At 46.2% G+C, this 16,519-nt stretch overlaps 1 protein-coding gene across 3 annotated transcripts in view; it reads left to right on the forward strand.

Annotated features, from left to right (window-relative positions):
* ASXL1 (ASXL transcriptional regulator 1) overlaps positions 1–13,231 on the forward strand; it is a 66,340-nt gene extending 53,109 nt beyond the window's left edge. For 2 of the 3 annotated variants that reach the window (XM_063100382.1, XM_063100394.1), the window contains 9 exons: positions 2,352–2,472; positions 2,550–2,647; positions 3,245–3,338; positions 3,799–3,951; positions 5,224–5,387; positions 5,487–5,583; positions 6,755–6,860; positions 7,159–7,792; positions 8,320–13,231. In XM_063100382.1, coding sequence (XP_062956452.1) covers positions 2,352–2,472; positions 2,550–2,647; positions 3,245–3,338; positions 3,799–3,951; positions 5,224–5,387; positions 5,487–5,583; positions 6,755–6,860; positions 7,159–7,792; positions 8,320–11,286 — 4,434 coding nt within the window. In that variant the 3' untranslated portion in view covers positions 11,287–13,231. The remainder of the gene's footprint in view (positions 1–2,351; positions 2,473–2,549; positions 2,648–3,244; positions 3,339–3,798; positions 3,952–5,223; positions 5,388–5,486; positions 5,584–6,754; positions 6,861–7,158; positions 7,793–8,319) is intronic. The other variant, XM_063100388.1, reaches the window with a different exon arrangement.
* Positions 13,232–16,519: the final 3,288 nt, after the last annotated feature.

Below are 16,519 nucleotides of genomic sequence, written 5' to 3' on the forward strand. Positions count from 1 at the left end.
TACATGTTGTGAATAGCTGTAGTTCATTCATTTTTTAAATTATTGTATAATCATTCATTTATTGAATATGTTACCATTTATTGATTCTGCTGTTGATAGCCACTTTGGTTGTTTATAGTCCAGATTACGAATGATGCAGCCATGAACATTTTGGTTTTGCTTCCTGATGCATACATGCCTGTATTTCTCTAGGGAATCCAAACCCGGGAATGACATTGCTGGGTCATAAGGTGTTTGTATCTTCAACTGTATCAGATAATGCCAAACTATATTCTCAAATCATTGGATCAGTTTTCAGTGTACCTGTTCCACATCCTTGTTAACACTACTTGGTATTGTCAAGCTTTAATTATAGCCATCCTGTTGGTTGTGTTGGTATCTCACTGTGGTTTGAATTTGCATTATTTTGTGTTTTCCTTATTAGTCAGGTTAAATACCTTTTCCTGTGTCTGTTGGCCATTTGGATATCATCTTTTGTGCAGTGTCTTTTTCATATCTTTTATTTTTCTTTGGGTTGCCTTTTTCTTACTGATTTACGTAGTCTAGCTACAGGTTCTTTATTGGTTATATGAGTTGCTAATATCTTTTTCAACTCTGTAGGTAGCTTGCCCTTTTCACTCCATTAATGGTGTCTTTTGATTAATAGGTGGTCTTAATCTCAATGTAGTTCAATTGATTAATTTTCTCCTTTATAAGAGTTAATGCTTTTCATGTCCTGTATCAGTCTTAGAAATGGAAGCATTGGGTTAAAAGGTGTTTTAGATTTTTGCTAACAGTTTTCTCTCCCACTGGTAGTGGACGAACCTTTTGATACCATTTTCACTTTCAAGAACAGTGTATGTGTGATTTTCCCACACACTTGTCAGAACTGGAGTTTTGGGGTCAACTTGCCAATGTAATAGACCTCCTTTATTCATTAATGAGTATTTTATCTTAGTTTGCTCATGAGAGTCAGAGATTACATTTGTTTCATCATTCCAAGAACATGGCAGTCAATAAGCGTAATTATAAGATTAATACTAAAAATATTCTTTAGCTTTTGATTCTGAGTAGCATTTATGGTTAGTGGGGAAAAGAGGTAAAGATCTAACAAGCTGTTGCTTTTTTTTTTTTTTTTTTTTTTGCAGCTGGCTGGTTAAGGAGGTCCATACCCTTGACCCTGGTGTGTAACACTGTGTCTAACAAACAGAGCTAACCAGCCAGCTCTTGTTTTCTTTTTAAGAGATAGAATCATGATTTTACGTACTCTTCCCCACATACTTTTATTCAGAAAAGAAGACATTCCTCTCCTCTGCTCCAACTTATCTCTTATCTTCCTCTCTCCCACCCCCAATATTCATTCACACTCCTTTCTAGTTTTGAGATTTGAACTCAGCTCCTGAGTTCTCCTTGGGAATGGGTGGAGTCGAATTTTGAAACTGGATGATGAGTCTGTTGAAAGAAGCTTTTGTTAGGAGATGAAGTTTGGGGTGATCTCCTCTCTACACTCTAGCCTATTTGCCACTATCTTAGTTTGGTTTAGATCTTCAGCATTTTTCACTGGAGTTCTGTCAGTCTCTCTTCTTCTTGCCTCCAGACTTCCCCCTGCTTGCCAAAATGAAATTCCTAAAGCTCACATTATCTCCCTGGTTAATATTCTTCAGAGGCTCCATAAAATCAAAATCTGAATTCCTCTACACAATGTCTTATCATCTGCCCTCTTGATATGTCTCTAGTCTCCTATGTATCCAGTTCCTCACACTCATTCTGAAATCTACATTTTCCCTGAGTTAGGAATATTCTTTCACATTGACTCATCCCACTATCTAGAACTTCCTGCTGTCTCCCTGCTGCCAACCCATCTGCCCAGCTTCTTTTAAAACTCAGCTCAAACAACACATCCCTTTGGAAGCCTTACCTCCCTGACCCTTATTTGCATTCTGTACGCTCTTGCTCTCTTTCCCCAAACTCGGTGAGTTAGGTGCCCTCTCTTTTGGACTGTCACAGCTCTCCATGTTTACCTCTATTACTGTACTTTGTATTGTAATCAATTGTATTTTCTTTCCTACTCAGTTCAGCTCCTTGAGGATAGGGCCCTGATTCCCACTCCTTATCACCCCCCAAGGAATAAGTATGGTGTAGCTTATAGGAGGCACCCTATAAATGTTTGAGTGATTGCATGCAAAATTATATCTAACTTTCCTGTATTTTTGAGAAAAGAGCTTGCAGAGAAAGAGGTCAGTTAGAAAGGGATAGGAACTTATCAGTATTCTAAATCCCTCTTCTCCAAAAGCATACAAATGTAGGAATGACTACTGTGCTTGTAGGGTTTGTAGGGTTTTGTTCACCTGAGTTGTGCCTTTCTGTCACAGAAGGATGCCCTGCAGTGGTCTCGCAATCCGGCTTCAGTGGAGGGAGAGGAGCCAGAGGATACAGCCGATGTGGAAAGCTGTGGGTCAAATGAAGCCAGCACTGTGAGTGGTGAAAATGATGGTAAGTGCCCTTAACAGGACAGGTGAAGGAGCCACAGGGAATCTCTGGGGACTAACCTTTATTTTCCTCTCTTCCAGTATCTCTTGATGAAACATCTTCAAATGCATCCTGTTCTACAGAATCTCAGAGTCGGCCTCTTTCCAGTCCCAGGGACAGCTACAGAGCTTCCTCACAGGTAGGAAGGAGAGTTGGTGACTAGGCTGGAAGATAAATGAGGGCAGGCACAAGACAGGATTCTTTCTTCTTCCACAGTTAGCTGTGAAAATGTTTGAAGAGTGGAGAAAGTAAGTTTGGTCTCCACCTCTTATACCATTTCAAAGTGGGCCGCAGGAAAAGGGAACAGTGGGAGCAAGAGCAGAGTGATGTGTTTTTTCTCTTTACCATGGCTGGGTACTTCTGTTCATTCTTGTAATGCACATATGAACACCTGGGGAGAAGTATCATACAGTGCAGAGTGGTGAGAACATGAGCTTGGGCGTCAGCAGTTTGAATGATGGCCCTGCCACTCATTAGCTGTGGGGACCTTGGGCAGATTCCTCATCTGTAAAGTGGGGATAACAGTACACTCTCTTCAGCTTGGGGTGACACTTGGCACAGTGACTGGCACATAGCTCAGTAACATTAGTCATGCTGTTGTCAGCATTACCCGACAGATCTGGTTGAACATGAGCTCTGTTTTACAAGAGAATGGGTAGGGATAGGGTCGAGAGGGAGTGCTGTTATAATTCTGCAGATGACTCCAGCTTTCTTTTCATTACCTCTGGGAATGCAGGCAAACAAGCAAAAGAAAAAGACTGGGGTGATGCTGCCTCGAGTTGTCCTCACTCCTCTGAAGGTAAACGGGGCCCACGTGGAATCTGCATCAGGTACGTGTGAACTCATCATTGTGTGAACTCAGATCCTGGCGACGTGGCCTCCCTCTGTCAGCAATTTGTGCCTTAGTTGTGCGTTGCCAGTAGTGCTGGTGAGCCACAGTCAGGAGACCCAGCTTCTCTGTGGTAGTGAGGTCTGCCATAGTATGTTCTAGTGCTGGGCTCTGCTGTGTGCCCTCCGCTTTGCCTCCCAGGGTGCTCATGAGGATCCAGTTGTACCAGTGCTTTGTAAATGGTGTAGTGCTATGCAAATAAAGGTGGTGGTATGGCATTCTTAAGGTGACATTTTAAAGCCAGACCATGAGGTGGTGATTTCTGTCAGCCCAGAGCTGAGAGATAGAAGCACCCCAGTATTGCTGGCAGCATCTCAGGGAGAGCTGGGAGAAGTAAGCTTGTCTGAGAGCCATGGGCATGGCCTGTGACACTTTTGACCAGTGGAATGCTGTGCCTTCAGGGTTCTCTGGCCGCCACGCTGATGGCGAGAGTGGCAGCCCATCCAGCAGCAGCAGCGGCTCTCTGGCCCTCGGCAGCGCTGCTATTCGTGGCCAGGCTGAGGTCGCCCGGGACCCTGCCCCGCTCCTGAGAGGCTTCCGGAAGCCAGCCACAGGTGAGTGGCTTGGCACTCATTCTCTGCCTGTAACAGGGCCCCCTGCGGGCCTAGTGAGATGATGATGTCTTCTACTCCAGTTCCTTCAACAGTTTAATTTTACTTCTTGGGTGACCCTCTATTTCTTGTTTCTTTTTACCTTGTATTTTGGTTATTTCGTGTATAGATCTCTGCTAGACTGTGTGAGAACTCCTTGCAGGCAAAGATGGTGCCGCATTTCTCCTTGTATGTCTCTGTAGGGCCTCCTGTGCCTGCCTTGATATTGCTTAGTCAGTGTTTGAGTGAAATTGCTTGTGATCTTCTCAGTGAAGAATTTCCAACGTCTGTTTTCTTTCTTTGGTAGCATCCTGCCACATTTGTTCTCAACATCCGTGGTCTTTATCAGACTTTCCCTTTTTAACAACCTAGTCAATATGTTGAGTGGAAGCATGTGTTGAATTTTGGATATGCAGGCAAATTCAGTAGTGCTGCATTGTACCCCTCCCACCTTCCAATGGGGTTATTTGCAATGCTAGAGTGCTGTTTGCTTTTTCAGGACTTATTTCTTATGGCCCACATGCTGGGGATTTTTGTAGATGGGCCACATGTACCATTAAGAATACTAGCCTTGACTTCTGAAAATTAGAAAAAAACATTGCCAAAGTGTGAACTAGGTTTGCTGTCATCTTACTTTTCCAGCTCATCAGCAGTGCACAATCTAAGGTCCCACAAGTCTTTATTATAGGGATTTTTCAAATAAAAGTAGCATTTGCTCAGGCTTCTGTGAGAATATTGACATTTTGTTTGGCTTTGTACAACCCTTAGTACATTTCTGCATGTAGTTCATTCCTCTCCAGCTCATTCATAGGCTTCTTCAGATTTTTCTGTAGTACACTCACTAGATTTGCTTTTAGACCACTTCCATCATTTCTCCAATTGGGCTTTGTGGAGCCTATTTTCCAGCTTCTGAGGGAAGCTCACAACCCCTGCCCACTGCCTGGTTTTCCATGGGAAGATTGTCCTTTTCAGGCTGTGATACAGCATGGGACAGTGTTATATGAAGGAATGCAAGCCCAAGTGTTCTCTTAGATTTGGTGGCACTGACAGTAACCTGGAAAGAATAATTGTTACATGCAGGTTAGGATGGACTGGACAATTGAGCAGATTGTATGCAGATAACTTCTGGGTAGCTTGGGTGCTGCCACCAAAGTTTTTTCACCAGTGGGCATTTGCTTTTTTGCTCTAAGAAGCTGAAAATCTATACCTTGCTGCTTCTTGCTTCAAAAATCACAGGTCAAATGAAGCGCAACAGAGGGGAAGAGATAGATTTTGAGACACCAGGGTCCATTCTTGTCAACACCAACCTCCGTGCCCTGATAAACTCTCGGACCTTCCATGCCCTGCCGTCACACTTCCAGCAGCAGCTCCTCTTCCTCCTGCCCGAAGTGGACAGACAGGTGCACATGGACTGCCTCCTTATTGCCTCTTTCTGGGTGGGCTTCTGGTCTCTTTTATGTTTTTTCGTTTGTTTATTTATACTTTATTTATCCTTCTAGGTGGGGACAGATGGCCTGTTGCGTCTCAGCAGCAGTGCACTAAATAATGAGTTTTTTACGCATGCGGCTCAGAGCTGGCGGGAGCGCCTGGCTGATGGTGAGTAGACTTTATCTTCTCAGATGGCTTGAGAGATGCCTGCCATGTGTGGTACTGCACATCTCCTGGTATTTAAAACCTAAGCACTCATTTTTCATGAATCTCTCTTTTTTCTCAAGGGATATTTAGTATAGGACAAGCTTTCCTCACAATACTAGTGCATGTGGTAGATATTAATGTGCCACACAACTCTGAAGAAGTAACAGGGTATTTGGACTTCCACTATATTGTGTATGTATATTCATTCTGCATCTCCTTTTTGTCATTAAAACTATGAATATCTGTTCTTTCCAGTAATCACAGCATTGTCTGGATTGCTAGTGGAAGGTACACTGAGGCATTGACACGTTAAGCTCCTCCATGCTCTGTCTTTTTAGACATTGTCACTTCGAGTGACAATTTAATTTAATTTTGTGGGGAAGTCCCATAGAGACTGTGTTGGGAGGACTCCAAGACTACCTCTAGGTTAGCTGATTCACTAGTAGGACTCAGCATATAGTTGTACTCACAGCTATGATTTATTATAGCAAAAGAATACAAAGCAAAATCAGCAAAGGGAAAGGCACATGGGGTGTGGTCTGGAGGAAGCCAGGTACAAGCTTCCCAGGTCCTCTCTCAGTGGAGTCATGCAGGACACATGCAGTTTCCCCAGTGATAGGTTGTAACAACATGTGTGAAATGTCTACCAGGGAAGCTTGTTAAAGACTTGGTGCGCAGGATTTTTATTGGGGGCTGATCATGTAGGAAGCTACTGACTGGCACATACCCAAACTCCAGATTTCCAAAAGGAAAGCAGATGTTCAGCATAAACCACATTGTTTTCATAAACAGTTTAGGCACAGTGAGCCACTGTCATCAGTTATCATTCTCCCAAAGTGTTAATTTTTTTTTACACAAGGAGTAGGAATGGTTCTTTATTGTTTTACTTTTTGATCAATGTGTTGCTTGCTCTTGAATGACTGATCACTTTAAGGAAGAGTAAATTTTCCTTATGGTAGGCAGGTTAGCCTTCTCCTGAGTAAGAGCATGATGTGAAAGAGAGGGACTTTAGAAGAGATGGAAGCATGTCATGTTAAATCTCCTGACAAGATAGAACTGGAAGACTTGGCTGTCTATAAAACAGTCATTAATATCTTAAATGCACTCACTAAAAGAGTTTTCTTTCCTCTAGGTGAATTCACTCATGAGATGCAAGTCAGGATACGACAGGAAATGGAGAAGGAAAAGAAGGTGGAACAATGGAAAGAAAAATTCTTTGAAGATTACTATGGACAAAAGTAAGACACTTGGTGCTGTGAGTCCTGGTCTGGGCTTTTGAAGGGATGGAGGCAGATGGTCTTAACATAGTGTGTGCTTATGTGTTGGACAGGAATGTGGAAGTTGCAGTGACTCGGGTCATTTAGCTTAATGCCATTCACAGTGAAGTGAACATACATTTTTCTATGGTTAGTGTTATGTACCATGCAGATTTATTTTGTTCTGAGATATCTGCATATCTGGGTGCAAATTATTAATGGAAATAAAAGAGACATGCTCTCTCTGGCCTGTAACTGATGGTGTGAGTTTGGTTTGCAGATTGGGTTTGACCAAGGAGGAGTCATTGCAGCAGAATGTGGGCCAGGAGGGAGCCGAAATCAGGAGTGGCTTGCGTGTCTCAGGAGAATCAGCACGGCCACAGCGTGGTCCAGCCACTCGACAGCGGGATGGGCTTTTTAAGAAACGCTCTCGCCCAGATCTTCGAACCAGAGCCAGAAGAAATCTGTACAAAAAACAGGAGCCAGAACAAGCAGGGGTTGCTAAGGATGCAAAATCTGTGCCACCAGACGCCCCCCTCTCCAAGGATGGGGAGTCTAAGACCGACCAAGCAGGGGTGAGCAGTCCCCACCTGCCAAGCATTTCCTCTGCAGCACCTGACCCAGAGGGTCCTGAATTCCCGGTCGAAACTGTGGCTTCCCAGATCCAGACTGAGCTGGACAACTTGGCATGTGCCTCTGCATCTCCAGATAGAATTCCCAACTTGCCTCAGGAGACTGTGGATCAGGAGCCCAAGGATCAGAAGAGGAAATCCTTTGAGCAGGCAGCTTCTGGATCCTTTCCCGAAAAGAAACCCCGGCTTGAAGATCGTCAGTCCTTTCGTAACACAATTGAAAGTGTTCACACCGAAAAGCCACAGCCCACTAAAGAGGAGCCCAAAGTCCCGCCCATCCGGGTAGGAGACTCTGATTCCTGGCTGCCCTGAAGCTAGATTTCCTTTGAGGGTCATGAGATTATAGGCTTCTCTGCAGGGACAGAAGGTCCTAGGACTGTTGCATTAGTTATGTGGGAATGTAAAGATTTCTACCAGAGAGCTTCTCTTAAGATTGATTTAAAGTTTAGGGGGATGAAGTTCTTTTCTTCCTCATTTTTTTGTTCACTCTGTTGAAGTTCTCTCTAGAGGTCAAAATTCTTTGGGGTTTTTAAGTCTTTATTTAGGTAGTGTCAGATTCTTTGCTATAGTGATTCATACAGTCCCACCAGAAATTAAAAGTGTGGCATGAAACAGCCCTTGAGCAGAATCTTCTCTGAATGGTGTGGTGTCATGAGCAGTTCTTTTACTATGATTATTTCATTTCTTAAGAAAATTGTTTGATTCTCTAGGCCATGACCCCTAAGCTACTAGAATCCCAGTTTTGTTTTACAGGTCCTATATCCGATCACCCAGTCACTTAAAACTGTCTTCCTATTCTTTTCTTGCAGATTCAACTTTCACGTATCAAACCACCCTGGGTGGTTAAAGGTCAGCCCGCTTACCAGATATGCCCCCGGATCATCCCCATCACGGAGTCCTCCTGCCGGGGCTGGACTGGTGCCAGGACCCTCGCAGACATTAAAGCCCGTGCTCTGCAAGTCCGAGGGTCGAGAGGCCCCCACTGCCATCGAGAGGCGGCCACCACTGCCATCGGAGGGGGGGGTGGCCCGGGTGGAGGTGGCGGCGGGGCCACCGATGAGGGAGGTGGCAGAGATGGCAGCAGTGGTGATGGTGGTGAGGCCTGTGGCCACCTTGAGCCCAGGGGAGCCCCGAGCACCTCTGGAGAGCATGCGTCAGATCTACAGCGAACACAACTACTGCCGCCTTGTCTTCTAAATGGGGAGCATACCCAGGCTGAAACTGCCATGTCCAGAGCCAGAAGAGAGGATCTGGCTTCTCTCAGAAAGGAGGAGTGCTGCCCACTACAGAAGGTTCCAGATGTACTCACACGTGGGCTGGAAGATGCTTCCCCACTCCCCGTTGCTCCAACTGGGGACCAGCCATGCCAGGCTTTGCCTCCACTGTCCTCCCAGACCCCAGTAGCTGAGAGATTAGTTGAGCAGCCCAAGTTGCATCTAGATGTTAGAACTGAATGTGAGTCTGGTACCACTTCCTGGGAGAGGGATAAGGAGGTGCAAGGACCCACTGTTCCCCCAGAGAATGGTCCTCTTCAGCATCTCGTGGGAGATGTCGTATTAGAAGAAGGAACTGGCCAGGTTCTTGACAGTAATCCCGCTATGAAGGATCCTGTACATGTGACCCCCAGTTCCACACCTGAATTGTCTTTGGCTGACTGCCTGCAGGGCAGACTGTTTGATGACAAAGCAGGACTTGGTGACTTATGCCCACCCATGAGGGAAAGTGACACTAGAGAGGAAAACTTGAAACCAGAGGAAGCGCTCATTTCTGATGCTGCTGTTCCTTGGATACCCGTTCCATCCAGTGATGAGGGAGTAAAACAGCCTGAGCCAGAATCCAGAGAGAACGTGCCATCTGTTGAGCCCCAGGTCAGAGAAGAGTGGGAGAAAGCTGCTGCCCTCATCCCTGCATTGCCTGGGGGGTCGACAGCTGAGGCAGGTCTAGAGCCTCCTGACAGCCCTGCTTCACCCTGGACGGTGCTGTCTCGAGACATTGACAGCACTGGCAGTGACTGCAAACAGGTGGACGGGGGAAAGCTGAAAATCAGTGGAGACTCTGAAGCACTGAGTCCTCACAGCGAGTCCACAGACACAGCCTCTGACTTTGAAGGCCACCTCACTGAGGACAGCAGTGAGGCTGACACTAGTGAAATCATGGTGATGAAGGGATCTTTGGTGGACAAGGATGAGAAACCCGATTGGAATCCATCTGTCTCACTGTCCAAGGTGAATGGTGACCTGAGTCTGGTTGCAAGGACAGATGGGATGGTTGCTCCTCAGAGCTGGGTATCTCGAGTATGTGCAGTCCCCCAGAAGATCCCAGATTCTCTGCTGCTGGCCAGTACCGAATACCTGCCGAGGCCCATGTGCCTGGCCAGGCCTGGGTCCTTAGTGGAAGCCACTAACCCACTTGTGATGCAGTTGCTACGGAGTAACTTGCCCCTAGAGAAGGTTCTTTCTCCACCCCAGAGTGGCAGCAAGCTAGAATCCCCACAACTACCACTCACAAAAGAGCAGAGCCGTGGTGGCTCCCTGTGCATGGGATCTTTGCATGATCCTGGAGAAAATGGTCGCATGGTTGGCGGAAGCAGTTCTGGTACTTTAAGAGCTTTGAAAGAACCTCTTCTGCCTGAGAGCTGTGAAGCAGGTACTGGTCTTGTGAGGATAGAGGCCACCAAAGCTCTGGGAGTGCCCCAAAAGATTTCTGAGACAGTGCCAGGTTTGGACTCCCTACATCCAGTGACAAATCTGATGACTTCTTCTGATGAGATTGGGCGCGTTCAGGCTGGTATGGCCGTAGACTCGATGTCTTCCTCTGGGAAACTGGAAGAAGTGGATTCCAAAGAGCAGTTTCCTTCCTTTAGTTTTGAAGATCAGAAAGAAATTCGTGATGTGTCCCAGTGCAGTAATTCAAATGCTGTTCCAGGCAGAAGTTCGGGAGATCTCACTACCTCGAGAGCACCTTGTTTCTCATCTCCAAATGTGATCTCCTTTGGTCCAGAGCAGGCAGGTCGGACCCTGGGTGATCAGAACAATGTTGGAGGTCAAGGGAAGAAGCTCTTTGGCTCTGGGAATGTGGCTGCAACCCTTCAGTGCCCCAGGCCTGTGGACCCAGTGACACTGCCAGCCGAGGTCCCTCCGGTGTTTCCCAGTAGGAAGTTGGGGCCAAGCAAAAATTTTGTGTCTGGTGGGGTACAGACTGCAAGGGAAGACTGGGCTCCAAAGCCACCGCCTGCCTCTGTTGGCAGCATCAAGTCCGAGAAGCCTTGTATAGGGGGTCCTCTCAAGGCAAATGCAGAGAACAGAAAAGCTGCTGGGCATAGTCCTCTGGAACTGGTGGGTCAGTTGCACGGAATGCCCTTTGTCATGGACCTGCCCTTTTGGAAATTACCCCGAGAGCCAGGGAAAGGGCTCAGTCAGCCTTTGGAGCCTTCTTCTATCCCCTCCCAACTCAACATCAAGCAGGCATTTTATGGAAAGCTCTCTAAACTCCAGCTAAGTTCTGCCAGCTTTAAGTATTCCTCCAGCTCAGCCACCTTTTCCAAAGGCCTCGCTGGAAGTGTGGTGCAGCTGAGCCACAAAGCGAACTTTGGTGCGAGCCACAGTGCGTCACTCTCCTTGCAGATGTTCACTGACAGCAGCACAGTGGAAAGCATCTCACTCCAGTGTGCATGCAGCCTGAAAGCCATGATCATGTGCCAAGGCTGTGGTGCGTTCTGTCACGATGACTGCATCGGACCCTCAAAGCTCTGTGTATTGTGCCTTGTGGTGAGATAATAAATTATGGCTGTGGGAAGAATTGTATATTTACTGTGTGTATTTTGATAATGATTGATCTAATCTGTATATGGAATATCATATTATAGACTGTCTCTCTAGGCAAGAGCACTCTTGCCTCCCCCTAAGATTAATAGTGCTAAAGCCTTCTGCCACTTGACCCTTCTGGTCTTGCTATGGGATCTCCTGGGGGCAACCTGTTGGGCTGTCTAAGGCCGGCCAGCCTGAGCTCTCTCTTAGACAGAGCCTGGTGTAGGCGGGAAGCCCGCCTGACACCCAGAGGGACTTGAAACTGAGGCGACAAGGTTGTGTTCTCCACCAAGGAAACTAACCTACCCGAACTGAGTAGAAATGTCAGTCTTCCACTGTCCCCTCCCTGCCATCTCTTCTGCTACTGTGTTTGGGGAGTTGATGGCTGGGTAAGAAGCCAGCACAGGGCTGAAGCAACTCCCAGCATTGCCCACCAGGGGGCTCAAGTACCTGCTGACCTCAGGGTCACAGTCCAGTCATTTGCCAGTCGACAGAGCCAGTTTGACCTTTGGTTCTGTTGCTAAAGCAAATTTGGAACTTTCCTGTCTCAGTATGATCCACTGGCCCGTGGGATCTTTTGGAACCTTGACTAGCCCTGCTTGGACAATAGGGTCGGGGAATAGGGTTGTCTTTCTTATGAAAATCTGTAGACCTTGTGAGTCAACTGTCCAGACGTTTGCAGGTGAACTCCTGTGCTTGACACCCTCCGCATCACTTGGACTCTATGGAAGTGGGCATCTCCACGCACCTGTGTATGTGAAAGTCATTTTACATTTCAAAGCAGTGTGTGTTTCTTATTTTTATATTTTTAATTCTTTATTCTTGGATGTATAAAGTGAACTTTTTGGCTTCTGTAAGTATGCTCTATGCACCTCCAATGTTTTATCATGTATTTATATGTTGTACACAGTACTGCCCGATTCTGTAAATGGATGTATTGTACAGAGAACATGAACGTCTCTTCTTTATTTTATGTCTTCAGCATCATTGCATTAAAGTGGTGTAACTTTCTTCTCTACACCTATTGTCAGAGCCACTGAGTGCTGTGCTGTGCAACGTGAGGGTGAAATTATTGACTTGTGATCTATGCTGTCTCAGGTCACCAGGTGGATCTGCCATGGCCTGCAGAGCCAGGTCAGCCCATCTGTGCATCACTGAGCACATGCATCTTGCTCTTCACATCTCTTTTCTTCTCCAGCCTTTAATGGCTGTTCACTGCCATATGTGACAAATCACCACAACCAGTGTTAAGTGCTTCTGGATTCGTGGGTGAGTTCCCTGGGCAGCCCCCTAAGGGCAGGCCTTCCAGATCTGGCTCCAGGGTCATCACCTGTCACAGCAATACCAGGGACTGTGCTCTCCTGGGGCCATAGGGCTCCTTTTGACATACTTTTGAAGCAGGTTTGGGAAGAAACAGAGCCATGCCCGCTACCTGCCTCTCTGTCACCACATTTCCAGCAAGTGGGTGTCCCTGTATTTGTCTTGCTTCACCTGGTTTCCTGCCTTATTTCTTGTATCTTTTATGAGAGTTGAGAGTCCTCATTTCGTTTAGATCTCCCTGTGTGAGTGCTTCTGTATAAAGTATAAAATTTGTGTGATTTCGGCAAGTCTCATTTCATCTGAAAGATTTTAATCTGACATGGCATTTTTGTCATCTGAAGCATGAGTGAGAAGTTGGTGGTGATGAGGTGAATTAAAATGCAGTATTGGCCAAGTCCACGTTGTCAGCTCAAGAGTCTGTTTACCAAAGACCAGGAGCAGGGACCCAGGTGTGTCCAGTCCTCCTTTCTGCTGGGACCTTTGGGGCCACTCAAGGGTATAGTTTGACACTGGTCTAGTCCATGGCACTGCCCAGAGAAAGCACTGCTCTTGTATGTCTCTGTGGTATTGGAAAAATAAACCTGTACAACCTGCATTTGTGGTCTCAGTCATCTTCTGTGGCTGCTCTGCTGGTGTGGGAAGGTCAGGTTGGAGTGCAGAGCCAGATTGGAAGGAGTAGACACCTGATCACCTTACCTCGAGTCCAGAACTAATCGTATTTGTGGAGCTCTTCTTTCATGAGGTTAGTCCAAAAGGAAGGACTTGTCAACTTCATTGGTCTTTAGACCGTTCCTGACTTGGGGAACTTTTCCCCTGTGTGGACTGGAGTCAGAAATTAAATGAAAGCGATGAGAGTGCTTTCCCCATGTAAATGAGAGCCTGAACCAGGACATCCCTCTGTAGCTGCTCATCGGAACAACCTCACTGATAATGAGATTGCCAAGTGGATTCCTAGTGACTGACGATCTTCCGTGGGAGAGGGACCAGTTGTGTTCTTGGGAAATCATGAGCATGAGCACCTTTCTGTGGCCTCAGGCAGCAGTGAAGGAGGTACTGGCACAAGGTGGGTCTGACCTAGCTGAGAGTCTGAGGGGGTGGCATGTGCAGAGACTGACTGCTCTGGACTACTCGCATGCATGGTTACCAGAAACAGTCTTTGTAGTATATCCATAAGCTAAAAGTAAAGCAAATGATGGAAGTAAAATGAACTATGTGTGGTGGAACATTTCTTGGGGCAGAAAAACTGCCATTTTGCAGCTTGCTGTTTGAAAGACGCACAGTGCGAGAATTTGTGGTTAGGTGGCTCTGTGGTGACTGGGCACCTGGCTGGTATTGATGTGTACTTGTGAATTCGTGTCACAGAATCCATTTGCCCACTTATGTCTGCAGGAGCTGAGAGTGCATTAGAATCCAGGATTGGGACCTTACATTGCCACGTGTGTCTCATCAGGGAGGCAGAACAGTACAGTGGGGTAGAGTGCAGGCTCTGCCTCCTGCAGGCTCTGTGGTATTGGGGCAGAGAGGCACTTCACGTCTCTGCCAACTTCCCTGTCTGTGAATGGGACAATAATAGTTCCCACTTTATCAGGTCATTAGTGCCTACCACCTAGGAAATACTCAGTGACTACTAGCTTGCACCAGGCCAAGACCATAATAGCTGCGTGAACTTACGGTAGAAATCTGTACAGCTACTGCCACCTGCCTCACCATGGCCCCAGATGCGGGCCTTGTGTGTAGTGCGCTGAGGAGTGGTGTGGGCTGTCAAGGTGATGTCTGAGTTTTAGTCTCACGCTGCAGTTGTCAAGTGCAGTCCTGAATTTAGGGACTGAGTACTTGGTAGAGGAGGATTGTTTTACTTATGTTCCAAAGGATCAGGAAACGTGATGTCTCAGAATATGGAAAGAGTATTATCTTGTTGGCCTGGCATGGTATCAATTTGTTTGATGTCCAGCCTGCTCCTGAGGAAGTAAGACCCTGCTTGAGAGGGATGTGGTATGAGTGCAGCTAAATAGAGCAGTCTGCACCCCTTAGGGGCCTTGGTGGTCCAAAGTACCTGCCCGCCCTGAGAGGAGAGGCCCAGGCTGTGTTGCCTTTATGTGTGGTGCTGCTTGAAGCCATGGAGAGGGTGGAAGGTGTGTGGCCTTGGAGGTTACTACATGAAACCAAAATTCAACAGTGCCCTGTGCTTCCTGTTGTCTTTGCACGATTTTGAATGCTTGGAATAAACATCTCTGTACTGCAAGCTGTAGATGAACACTGTAAGAACAACCCAGTTTGTCAGTGCTGCCTTACCTCGTGTCAGTAGGTCTCCACTTTTCTAAGGACACTGGCCCTTCAGGAATGCATGTATAGAGTTTTGCATATTCAGAGGGTTCATGAGTTCCTTAGGCAGCTGGGGTCTCTCATTTAAGAATCTTTGGCTTATAACAAACCTAATGAAGTCCGGATTTATACAAAAGATTAATCTAGGAGAGAGGACTTTTACAAGGATTCTTAGGTTTCCTGTAACTACTAATCTTCCCTAGTGCATTTTAAATTACTTTTTTTTAAAGGGCGGAGTATGCATATTTCCTTTCTCTTGTTGAGTAAAGGGAGGTTTGCCTGTTTTGTCATTAAGGTTTAGTTCACTCTTCTAAGGGGACATTCTCATTTGATTATGAGTGTTTTCTGTGGAGGTGTTTTTTTGGCCAGCCGGCTGGCCAGCAGGATCTGCAGGAAGTGGGTCTGTTCTGGAGATGGTGTCCCAGGTAGTGGGGTTTTAATAGTCCCTTAGTGAGTCTTAGCAGTGGTAGTTTCAGTAGGACAAGGAATTTTTGTGGCATTACTGAGGATTTGCTGTCCCTCGATCCCTACATCCATGGAAAAAGTGAGGTGTTGAGGTCCATCTTCTGCTGTGCCCGGACCTGCTCTTGTTTTTATAGGAGTCTCAGCCCCAGTGTGCACACCATCAGTGTGGGGCTTTCAAACTACTGGTCCCTCTCCTTTGATGTATTTTATATGTTTGGCTACTGTACAGGATTTCTATTTTTTTTTTTTTTAAAAGATGACCAGTAAGGGGATCTTAACCCTTGACTTGGTGTTGTCAGCACCACGCTCAGCCAGTGAGCGAACCGGCCATCCGTATATGGGATCCAAACCTGAGGCCTTGGTGTTCTCAGCACCGCACTCTACCGAGTGAGCCATGGGCCGGCCCCAGAATTTCTATTTTTTAAAAAAGGATTCTTATGCCTTTATTAAAGTTTTTAATAATAGGTGTGTGCTTATACACACACACACACACACACACACACACAATTTTAACAGTAAAATTTATGCTTTTAACTAGCAATCAAAATTGTTTTTAAATCCATGGTGATCAGGTTTGTTGCCAGCCATATTTCTACATTTTTTCCCTTAAAGTTTAGTCTGAATGATATAGGTAGGATTGAAAAAAAAGTTGTACACAAATAACTGTCTTTGCTTTGGAAAAGTGGCCTTTTATTTCTTTCAAGGTGGGATCCAGGGTTTTGCATAGAATGGAATGTCAAGTAAGAGCTTCAGAACCAGGGATCATGTCTGCTCAGTTTTAGCACTTACAGATTGTCACAGGAATTTGGTTTAGCTTCACTATGGCAAGAGATAGTAGAAAGGGTACAAGTTTTGCAAACAGCTGCACGTTAAGTCCTTGCTTGGTCACTGAATTTCGGCCAGACACACCCAGTGTGCATCTACTTCTTTGTCTGGAAGTGGGGATGAGGTGCGGATTTAAGCACATTGCATGGAAAGCTGTAGGCCTGTGCTCAGCACCTGACAAGCACCCGGGAAAGGCTCGTTTTCCTCCTTTTCTAACAAGCTAGGTGCTGAAACGAAATCACAGTTTTCTTTGTTTAAGAAAATTTACTGA

This window comes from Cynocephalus volans, chromosome 1 (genome assembly GCF_027409185.1).
Source record: "Cynocephalus volans isolate mCynVol1 chromosome 1, mCynVol1.pri, whole genome shotgun sequence".
Classification (NCBI taxonomy): Eukaryota; Metazoa; Chordata; class Mammalia; order Dermoptera; family Cynocephalidae; genus Cynocephalus; species Cynocephalus volans.